General features: G+C 40.3%; 1 protein-coding gene across 2 annotated transcripts; it reads right to left on the reverse strand.

Moving 5' to 3' along the window:
- Window positions 1-183: 183 nt before the first annotated feature.
- On the reverse strand, window positions 184-10,420 carry LOC310772698 (hepatic sodium/bile acid cotransporter-like). Of its 2 annotated transcripts, none has more exons than XM_083632572.1 (6): window positions 10,325-10,420; window positions 7,890-8,332; window positions 6,514-6,718; window positions 5,747-5,925; window positions 1,703-1,787; window positions 184-471 (listed from the first exon to the last, which is right to left on the reverse strand). In XM_083632572.1, the coding sequence occupies exons 2-6, from the start codon at window positions 8,282-8,284 to the stop codon at window positions 436-438; spliced, it is 900 nt and encodes a 299-aa protein (XP_083488698.1). In that variant the 5' UTR covers window positions 8,285-8,332; window positions 10,325-10,420; the 3' UTR covers window positions 184-435. The 2 variants fall into 2 exon arrangements, with proteins under 2 accessions (XP_083488698.1, XP_083488697.1); XM_083632571.1 differs by having other exon boundaries at window positions 1,588-1,787.
- Between the last annotated feature and the right edge of the window lie 1,250 nt (window positions 10,421-11,670).

Below are 11,670 nucleotides of genomic sequence, written 5' to 3' on the forward strand. Positions count from 1 at the left end.
CTCACAAAAAGAACAAATGACACCTATTATTTGTGATTTTAAGGAATCAAATGAGTCCACTCCTATATCATAAAATACATATATTTTCAGTCTTTAGGTCCCAAAACCTTTTTAAATACAAAATGTGCATTTTTATTCATGTTCATTATTACATTTCTATTTAAAAATTCACTAGTTGCCCTCTTCCCACATCTAAAAAAAATCATAGGTGATGCACTGTCATACTTATTAAAATGCAGCCATAGGATGGTTTCATTCAGTCAGCAACACAGGAGTGAGTGCATAGAAAACAGTGAGGGTTTAATTTGGTTTGGTTCCATTCTAAGAAGATTCATGTGATTATTTCCCTCCAGTGGGTTCGTGGGTTGTGGTGTGTGATGTCCTCTCCACTTGGTCTGCTGCCCTCCAGCCTCTAAGGTTCTTAATTCACTTCCATCAGTTTACCATTAACATCCCCGGATGCTGACTTTTCTGTGTGAGAGAGAGGTGATGTTACATTGCAGTCTTTTTTGATCTGAATTCAAAGGACCAGGATCCTGTCTCATGAAGCAAGATGAGTGGGTTAACGAGCTAGCTGAATTTTCTGTGTCACCACAGCGGCTCACATTTAAGCGGGGTACACCAAACCTGCTCCAAAGCAGGGTATGTTCAGGCCATCCCATCCAGTGGTGTCAATACCAGAGGTGCAGGGGGTGAGGCCGATGTTACTTCTCTCCCTCGTCCATCCATGCAATATTTATGCATAGTATTATCAATTCATGCTACATAACATTCACTCCATAACAGTCTTGACTTGTTACTAGAGATCTGAAAAGCACTGCTGGTGTAGTGTGTGTAGCAATAGATGTGTGTTTGTGCATGTGAAGGGCTGCATGCTGCGCTGTTTGAGAAGTACCGTAGTTTTCTTAGGTGCTTGTATGTTAGAATTATCCTTAAAACATCACTTTTGTATTGTAAAGTGTAAATGTGTAAAATTAGTACCGGTACTCATTATTCACAAAATTTAATATTCAGTTCATTTTGTAATGTGGTTGGGCTATGGGGGGTGGAGTATGCTGGGGTGGGGGGATAGCAATTCTTGCACCCGGGCCCCTGTACCTCTTACACCCCTGATCAAATACAAATATATCTCTGGTTTAATAAATCATCATAAAGCAAAAGGGTTCTGACAGGCTACCAGCCCTTATCTGTTAATTCAATAGCATCCGCTGCACTGCACAGTTCTTTATATTTCTGTTTTTGTTCATACCGGGAGTTGTAGGCGCAATTTTTGCAATAAATGTTATTACAAAAATGCCATGGGATCTTCTAGGATTTTTCCCTCACTGATTGGCGAGGGAACAGATTTTTATACATTTTGATCTGATAGCCTGATCATAAACTGCCCTGGGGCAGGTTTGGTGTGCAGCCCACATTACCATTGTCATGTAGGCCTACCCCACTTCAAAGTGAGCCATCACTAAACTTGCTTGTGGGACAAGCCTCAGTTGTTACAAATGTGTGGTGAGACCGTCAACAGTGCGCTCTTCTGAACCCACCACCTCCCAACCTCCAGACTAGAATAACACAGGCAGCTGTGACATTTACCCTCAGCTGGTGGCTTGGATATTTGGTAACATCTGAACAGCAGGATGAAAAGAATGGCCTCTCCTCCCTGGAACACGATATAGATCAGGGGGAAGAGAAACAGGGGTCCAATGACCTGAGGGCTGAAGGCCACCTTCAAGATGGTGGCACACAGCTGGATGTTCTGACACCCCGTCTCCATGGCAATGGTCCTTCTGCATCTAGACAGGACGATATAGGATGACATTTTTCAGTTTTTAATTCATTATATAATTCATTTAATACCCCTTTCTCCATGCTCAGCCAATTCTTGCGTGACCCTACATGTCTGCATTCCCAGTTTCTGTTAGCCATCATGTTTAAACAGAAGTATCTAACATTCACAGTGCATAAAGCCCTACTGTGAAAATCATGAAATATTTCAAATGCTACTCCATGCCAAATAGAAAGTAAAAGCCAACAGTTATCAAGAATGGGTCTGCTGTCTCAGTCTGCCATCACACACCCACACATACAGACCAGCTCCCTTGCTCGTTCTTGTCCAAAATAAATATGCATGTTCTAAGGAGAGAAATGGAAATTGCAAATAACTGCATATTGTCTCTTTCACACCTTCCCTGTATGACAGACTACAGGACACCTCATCAACTATGCATACTATCCACCATTCAGAGCATTCATTAACATCTGGGAACATTTGACATCATTTTCTCTAATAAAGAGAGGTAACGCTTTAGAATACAGCCTGCAACTTACAGGATAAGTACAGGGTAACAAAACCTGAATTTATGGAATAAGAGGATAAAGGGGGACTTATAAAGAACTTATAGCGTAGCTATATTTTTTTTATTTTTTTAACTCCCGAGTGCCTATTCTGTTGTTAAAGGGTACGTATGACCTATGAGAAATAATCATTTAAACTTAATTTCAATGTAAGAGAACTTATACTGTAGTTATTCCGTAAAACAAATGGGCACCTACAGGGTAACTACAGGGTACTTATTCTGTTGTTACAGGGTACATATGACCTATGAGAAATAATTATTTAAATTTCATTTCAGTTTAGGAGAACTTATACTTGAGTTATACTTGAGTTATCAAATATGTACTCATCATTAGGGAATAGAACAGTATGTTTTATACTGTATGGATATGTGTGTTGTATATTCTCTGTACTTTTTATTTATTTATCTTATATCTGTTTGAGGAAGTCTTCTTTGTAGATCTTGCTTTTTAGCTGGTTGTTGATCCCAAACTCAGGTTTTAGTATCAGACTGTATATTCCTGTATATTTTGTACTTTGCACTTTGCACTTAGTTATGTAGAGCCCTTTCGCACTTTGCACTTTGCATTGTGCTCACATTTTAAATATGTTTCGCTGCACTAAGTTACTTTTCCCCCTATCAGGACCATTTTTTGCATACTTGCACTTTGTATTGTGTTTACATTTCGAATATATTTTTGTTGCACTATGTTACTTTTTACCCCTACCAGGATTCTAAGCCTGTATCATCTGGCAGGGGGACTAACAATGGAAACCAGTCCTGTGACTGTAATTGTCGTGCATTTACATTTTTTTGAAATGTTCATTAATGTACACCTGTCCCCTATCGAACAAATAAACGAATTGAAAAGCCTGGAGGCTTTCTGTTAGTTTTTGAATGCTGTAAAAACACACACACACAAAAGGTAAGGTATAAGTTCTTTATAAGTCCCCCCTTATTCCATAAATCCAGGTTTTGTAAGTTGTTGTTTAAGTTGCGAGCTGTATTCTAAAGCGTTACCGAAATGGATTGCTATTCAAGATGGTTTGATTGTTTATCAAAGGGCATTTCTCAAATTAAATCTCCACAACACTGTCTTTTGGAAATGTCTCAAGTAAAGTAACCTTCCAATTCCAGCTCCCCTATGGTCACATGACGCAAACACCACCTTTTAAAAACCTTCCTAAATCCCAAGATGGCCTCTTACACAGCAGGACACCACCTTCCTGTGCCGTTCCATTTCGCTGAGAAGTCAAGTGAACTTTCTGAGATGAGCGAGTCAACAGCGATGTAAACTTAAGTCCCCATGAAATGAACTCCCACTTACTTTTACTTGCTGGAAAAGTATCTTTCATGGTGATCTAATGCTATATTAGGCGCAAAATAAAAATGTCTAACCAATAAAATAATCAGATGTTTTAACAAGCCTACCCTCCACCCCTCCCATCCAATATCTTTTCTCTTCCTGACTCATATTCAATTGGTTTTTAGACTTTTGAATGATCCCTCACTACATTAGGCTATGTCTCGGCACAGGAACAGTAGATGTGTCAAATCAACGAAGATGCCATTTCAGGAGTGCATCTTGCCCAGAATGCATTGTGATCATTCATCATTTTCTGGCAGAACAAGTGATACTGTAGCCTATATGCGAGTAAATAAACAAACAATAGGTTTTGACCTATTTATGAAATTAACTCATCTGCAGTATTTTATTACTAATTGTTCTATGTATTTTGTATTATTATTGGCCTGCTTAAGGTCAAATACGTTGTTTCAGGAAGGAAACTGGACCTGAACGATAGTCACCATCAGTCGTTTGCATACAAGTAAATACAACAATCAAATATAATGAGAATGCAACAAATAAATCAATAAAGATACTGATGGGAATACTGATCATGTTGATGGGTATAGTCTCTAGGTGATAAGTGAAAATTGTGTTCACTTTTTCATAAAAGCATGAAACTTGGTACAGTCTTGTACAGTTTTGGGCTCTGAACATTTTCACATGTGAAGGCATCGCAAAAACGCCTTATGGCAGCCATTTTACTTTCTGCAATAAGCAAATGATGTATTTTGGACCATATCTCTGGAACCAAACATGATGACAGAAAGGGTGATGTCTACCCATATGTTTTCATGGGCAAGGACAATGATTCCATACAACATCAACATCATAATAAACTGTTCAAGTGAATAGTTAAAGGTGAATTCAGTGCTGTTGTGAGAAGGAAATCACAGTATCTGGGAAGCTAGACTAGACTTTATATTAACCTGCCTGCGTAACATTTTATTTGGATAGTCCCCCTACAGAGAGTCTAGAGTATTTGTAGCATTTCAACAGTGTATTAGTTGACATTCAACTATTCAACTGTTTCTCCTCCTCTTCACCTTCTTTTCAGGTGTGGCTGATGGACATGATTTCTGTTATACAGATGGAGAGACTCAGGTCCCTGAGGACCAACTCGCTTGGAAGGTTCTTGACTGTCTGGTACCCGTTGTTGGTCTACTTTGATGAGGGTAAAGAATGACAAGTGACTGAGGTTCGGGGTGACGGATGGCTCGCCCTGCTGGTATCTCATGGACCCCTTGTGTGGGATCCCATGCACATTATCTCTTACAAACACATAAGCACCTTATGCGGCTGGTAGCACCATGTTGTATTGTTGAATGTCGATGATGTATGTTTTTTCTCTGTATCTGAGCTTGTTTGTCTTGCTCGTATATTGTTCTATAAAAAAATATTGGGGGAAAAAAACAGTCATGGTAATCTAATGGAATACGTTACAAATTACATTTTAGGGCAGATATTCAGTAATCTGTAGTGGAATGCATTTTAAAAGTAACCCTCCCCTTATGGAGTAAAGTAAAATGGCCACCATGGCAACCACAAGGCATTTTTGCGACAGCTCCATATCTGAAGATGTTCAGACCCCCGAACTGTACAAGTCTACCAAGTTTCATGCTTTTACAAAAAAAAGTGAACATTTCAAATTTGAAGTTGGCAGATCACCTGGACTAATTGCAATTCTTCTGACAATGTCACTGAATTCACCATCAACTATTCGCCTGAACAGTTTATGCTGTTGTATATGGTGTCATTGTAATTAATGACCATGAAAACATAGACATCACCTTTTCTGTATCATCATGTTTGGTTCAGGACATATGATGGTGGAAAGTAAAATAGCCACCATGGCTGCCACAACGCCTTTTTGTGATGCCTCCACATCTGAAAATGTTCAGAGCCTCAAACTGTACAAGTATACCAAATGTCATGCTTTTTTTGAAAGAGTGAACAAATCACCTCAAATTTGACGCATATCACCCAGACTATAGTGGGGTGATGAATGATAAAGGCATTCCACTGTTTATTAAGTCATGGATATGTGTATCAGTGCATGTTCACTCACTGATGATTGACTCTGAAGATGGTGGCCATGAGATATCCAAGCGTATAGCCAATCAGCGGCATCAGCGCACCCACAGCTATAAGTTTGGGAGAGAGGATCACCCACACCGTCCCTCCGACGGTGATGCCAGACATGACGCCGACCGCCACACTGGAGATTAATGAGATGCTGAGACCAACCTGTGGATAAGACCCTTTAGAATGAGATGCTGAGACCAACCTGTGGATAAGACCCTTTGAGTCAGAGCACATCACAAAAGTCCCTTTATCCCCCACTTGAATCTCAAATATCCAACTGTGAAGCTGGAAAGTGAAATTGTCAGCTCAAAGCACCAGAGGCTGCTCTCAATGAATCAGCATCAAAGGAAAAGTTGTGAAATATTGTGCCAGACAGCTTTGTTTCAGGTCTGTAACAGATCAGTTTCCATGGCAACAGCATTATGCATGGCTTCGTTTATGCCGTCACTTTGTGAGGCAAAATTGTAGGAGGAAGACTTGGGGGTTAATGCTACAGAACTTGAATTAGCCTTCCAATGTTTGCCATGGCAATTTGGCTAATACAGCATAAAATGTCGATTGTGGGATTTATGGAATTTCAGGGGTCAGTTGCTATGGTTATGACAAGTCTGGGAATTAAGGCCTGTTCAAATTCTGCCCACACTTGCTGACCAGAAGTAGGTCAGTTTTTCACTCTTGAGTGATTAATCCGCTAAAACACAGTCTTTGATATATAACTAAAAGGGCCAACTATTCAAGAGTGAGTCTCACCTTGATGATGTACGGTGAATATTTGGGTCTGTGGTGATTAATGGCGATGCCGATGCCACAAGGCACCAGGATCATAATGAGGCCGATGGTGATGCCTTTGTACGGTATGGAACTTTCCAGATTGGGAAAACCTTGGCAGTAGAGAAACAAGAGTAAAGGCATCATAGCCAGGGCCATGATAGTGGAGAATGTGGTCATCACAATGCTGGAAGGGTATGAGAGAGAGAGGGAGAGAGGGAGAGAGAGAGAGAGAGAGAGAGAGAGAGAGACACACACACACACACACACACACACACACACACACACACACACACACACACACACACACACACAAGCATGTATGAAATAGTAAATATATCTCACAATATATCTTGACTGGAATTCTTGCAGTGCAGTACATAAAATTGATAAGGGTAATACAGTACTACAATAAGGGTATAAGGTTTAGTTCATGCTTAATAAGCAAGCATTAATTAACCATTAATTAACAGTTAGTATTGTGTGTAGTATAATGATTCACTAATGTAATGGTGTTCATGTTTTTATGGATGGGTTGAGGCATTCACAGAGATTAAGGTTAGAGCAAGCTTAAGGTCAAGGCTGTTGTTAATTAAGGGTTAGTTAAAGGATAATTTCCTTTTTTTCGAACCAGCATTAATTAACCATTAATGAATTCACCTTATTATAAAGTGTTACTTTGATAAGCATTCAAATGTGCATTCAAAACTGGGATCTAAAACAAGCGCTATATCTAATATCAATCTATCTATCTATCTATCTATCTATCTATAAAAGGGAGCATGTGGGCAATGTTTCTTTGTTTGTTTGTTTGTTTCGCCACATGCGAAGTTGTGACATCTTCAGTGATGTCATTCATCAGTGATGGCATAAGAGCCCGCACAGCGGTCGAGCTGCATTGGGGGCTCGGCCGTGTCATTGCTACATCATCTCCTCAGTAATGTCATAAGAGCAATTGTGATGTCATCAGTGATGCAAAGTTGTGACATCATCAGTGATCATCGGTGATGTCATAAGAGCAAATGAGCCCGCACAGCGGTTGAGCTGTGTATGCGAGCTGCAGGGCCCGCTCGCTGAGCTGCAGGGTAGGTGAGGCCGCGTAGCGGCTGAGCCAGCTAGTCCGCGCAGCGGGCAAGCCTAGGAATCGAGCGCGCGTATAGTCTTTTCTTTTATCTATGCTCGTCGAATTTTAATTATGCTGGTGTTTGCCATGCCTGTTGTTTTTAATCTGAGTATGATCTTTTAGTCTTTTAGAATGTTATGTCTCTTTTATGCACTGTACGATGGACCTTGGGTGTTCTGAAAGGCTTCTCCAAATAAAATGTATTATTATTTATTATTATTATTATTATTATTACCTCAGGTTCATGTCACCGTCCAGGGCCAGGGCAAAAACGTTGGACAGGCTTCCTCCCGGACAGCAGCCACAGATGAGCACAGTCACGGCCTCCATGGGCCCCAGCTGGGCCAGCTTGGCCAGGCTGAAAGCGGTCAGGGGCATGATACCGAACTGGGCCACCATGGCGATGGCCATTCCTTTTGGCTTGAAGATGTGGGCCTTAATTTTGGAAATCTCCATGGTGCAGCCAAGGGACACCATGGTGAGAAGGAGGATGATGATGAGGAGGACATTAATGGCGATGTCCATGGCGGGGTTGATGGCTAGCTGGAAACCTGCGCTCCCATTGAGAGAGATGTTTCCTCCATTATAGAGGCTGGGCCTTCCTGTGGAGAGTCCTTCTGTCCAGTTCATTGTGGCACTCGTCCCAAAGCTGTGTCCTTACTGTACTGTGGCTTTGCCCTGTCGCACACAGCAAACACATACAGTAGGGTTAATGCAGTTTGTCATTTTCCATTTGGTGTTATTTTTTAGATAGTTTCCAATTTTTATTTCAATTTCAATTTAGTTTTATTTACTTTTCAGTGAAGCTTTGGTTTCAGCTGTAGTTTTATGAGTGTGTTTGTGTCTGTAGTTTATGAGAGTGGTATTTTGTAGATAAAGTTCAGAATAGGTATTTTATATGTTTGCAACAGGTATTTTGTAATAAAAACAGTAATAATTATTGTTTATTAACAATAACAAATTATGAAAGAGAGAGATGTGTGAATTTAGGCGACTAGTTCGACTAAGAAAATCGTTTAAAAAGCAACACTAACAAGAAAATATCAAATGGACACAACCATGAGCATAGCATGTACACATGATGATAAAAAGGCTACATTAACAGCCCACACAGTCCAGTGCAAAGTCATATGCAAATCGTTTCAATAGTCTACACCAGTGGTTGCCAAAATGGGGTATGCGTACCCCTAGGGGTACGTGGAGGTACTAAAGGGGGTAGCCTACTTGAGAGAAAGGGGAAAATTTAAAAATGTAAGAATAAATTGCAACTCCTTCACTTAATTTCTCATTTTGTAATGTTATATTCTTCAAAAGCTGTGTTATCATTCATTCATTGCATCATATACTGTAGTTTTCTCTTGCAGTTTTCTAAGCAAAATGTTGTAGTCGTGTAAAGGGGTAGTGTAATTGGATTCAGAAATCTGGGAAAGGGCGTACTGAATCCAAAACAGTTTTGAGACCCACTGGTCCAAAAGAGAAAGTAGATGAGATAGTTTTTGATTTTTTTTCCCACATAGTCTTGTGACTTTGCAGCCACATCAGAGACAAAGCATGGTCCATATAGAATTGCAGGTCCTCAGGCAGAATTTCATCTGAAGAATCAGTGTATAAGGAATGCTAAGTCTGATTATTACCTGACATCTCATATTTTTAATTTAACTTTTATATCTGGTTCTCAGGGTATCCCGGTGGCTCACCTGATAGAACGCGTACCACAAAGGCTTAGTCCTTCGCGCGGCCAACCCTGGTTCGAATCTGAACTGTGGTCCTTTGTGGCATGTCATCCCCCCTCTCTCTCCCCACCTTTCCTGTCTGCACACTGTCCTATCAATAAAGTCAAAATGCCCCAAAAATAATCACAAAAAAATATATACATATATATCTGGTAAAACTCGCAATCTTGAAGATTTACTTCAAAGGTGAAACACTTTGAATGTGAACACTGAATTACATTCTGTTAACTCACTTCTCATATGGTCTGATTATTGGAATTCAACAAATGATTCCCTATAGCCATAAAAGTAATGGCACAAATGGTTTTCCTCCTGACAAATTTAAACATTACCCTTCAGCTGCAAATAGCACTGAAATACTTGGTTGGATCACTTTAATAGTGATTGCAAATCATATTATTCACTTGAAGAAAACACACTAACATGGACTGATTGGAGGCAAAGAAAACGTCTGTGTTGTCCCCAGGGCTTATAGTACTTGTCTTGTTTCCTTGGTAGCCATTGGCAGGGCTTCTCGGCCAGTATGGTGGCATTCAGGCAGCCACAAACACAGATGCACAGAATAGGCACAGTAATGAATCCAATTATACATGCATCAAAGGGGCCCTTAGTTGGGGAAAGTGTTTTTTTCTGACAAAAAGTGTCTCTGCCAAACTGCAAGTGTTTTGTACAATTGTTTGAGTTATTCTTGGTTTTCAGGTCAATGAAAAATTACTGCTGCAGATGGAGATAATCCTTGCGCACGAATCTATCTTCATATGCATGAGAGACTTATGTGCTAAGTCCAGAGTAGCTATAATTAATGATTGAACTGTTGCTCTGAACTGAAATTATAATTCAATTGTAATTGAATGTAAAAGTTCAGAGTCATTTAAAACTTTTACACTCACTGTCAGGACAAGGTCTATTACTGAAAGTGATAAAAGTATTTTCTTACCTCCATCGTGTGCCAGCCACTGCTTGGATTGGTGGTCCTGCCTGTTGCTCCCTCTCTCCCTCTCCCTCTCGCTTTCTCTCTCACTCTGTATTCTCCTCACCCGCCACACATTCTTCTCTGTAACCCCTTTTCTCTGTCTACCCCCCCCCCCCCCATCACATGGGACCATGATCACATGGGAGGTGTAAATGTTTGTGCAGTAGACTCCCTCAGATGAATGGGAAATGGTTCATCAATTCCACTGAAGTGTCGTGAGTGGACTGGACCACAAGCAAACACAGCTGTGGGAAAGCCCTGTTTACCATCAGCAGGCTTGATTAGAATGTATTTTTTATTTTTATTTTACCTTTATCATGCAATCAATGAACATTATGCAACCAGGCAGACTGTTCAATTTGCCTGGCTATGCTATCAGTCATATCAAAGGGACGGGGCCACCTAAACCAAAACCTTCTCATCACTATTCACACACTCAAATAATGGTAAAATGTTGCTTTGTCCTAATCTCAAAAAGTATGGTAGAGCTTAGATCATGGGGGCCTTGTGTTGTGTATTGTAATCTCCACGTACCTCCTCCATACAGGACCAGCAGCCTGTCTCAAGCACACAAGCCATGTTTCTGTTTCTCAGCAATAATGAGTTCTGTGCAACCTATTCATAATCTGTTGCATTGTTGATGATGCCATGTGGTTAAGGGATCATCATTTACATGGGTACCGGTAATCATCTCATTTCAGGGAATTATACCGCTGTTGTTATGTAAAAACCTTGTAACTCCAATTTAGGTGATTTTCATGTTGAGTTGAGTTGAGTTCAGGATCACATGGTTCTCTAGTCTATGGGTTTCATGTTGAGTTGAGTTGAGTTGAGTTGAGTTCAGGATCACATGGTTCTCTATGGGTTGAGGAAACTCTACGACCGCTTGGGCTTATGAAACATTTTCAAAGCCCCACTGGAGAAACTCAAAAATACATGGTGGTCAATATTAGGGTGCGGGCTTTGATTGTGGTTCTCTGATCTATTATCATAATTTGGCTCTTGTTGGTCTGTACATACATAATACATTTAGAATGTAAATTCTAATACATAGAAAATTAGTCTTTCCATATAGGCTTGTATATTTAATTTATAATTCCCAGCCATTGGTCCCTTGTCTGAGGATCAATCTGCAACCATTTACAGGTTATGGCTTCCCTACTACTTGTCAAAAGTAGGTATTTATCCTTGTGTAAACTTACCACTCTTCGTCTAGCCTTGACTGGGGAATAGCTAACAGAGATTTACCTGAGGACCTCAAGGGGAGGTGCATAGTAACTTAATACCTAACAGGGTTTTACCTGAGGACC

The sequence above is a fragment of the Poromitra crassiceps genome (genome assembly GCF_964638095.1).
Source record: "Poromitra crassiceps genome assembly, chromosome: 3".
NCBI classification, from domain to species: domain Eukaryota; kingdom Metazoa; phylum Chordata; class Actinopteri; order Beryciformes; family Melamphaidae; genus Poromitra; species Poromitra crassiceps.

What these genes read in the sequence shown, in the direction of transcription:
- LOC310772698 (XM_083632571.1), bottom strand. Translation starts at nt 8,284, where the DNA reads ATGAACTGGACAGAAGGACTCTCCACAGGAAGGCCCAGCCTCTATAAT. An exon ending in ATTCACCGTACATCATCAAG is followed by an intron (nt 5,926 to 6,513) that starts GTGAGACTCACT and finishes TCTTATCCACAG; the next exon opens with GTTGGTCTCAGCATCTCATT. An exon ending in ATCTTCAGAGTCAATCATCA is followed by an intron (nt 1,788 to 5,746) that starts GTGAGTGAACAT and finishes CGTCCTGTCTAG; the next exon opens with ATGCAGAAGGACCATTGCCA.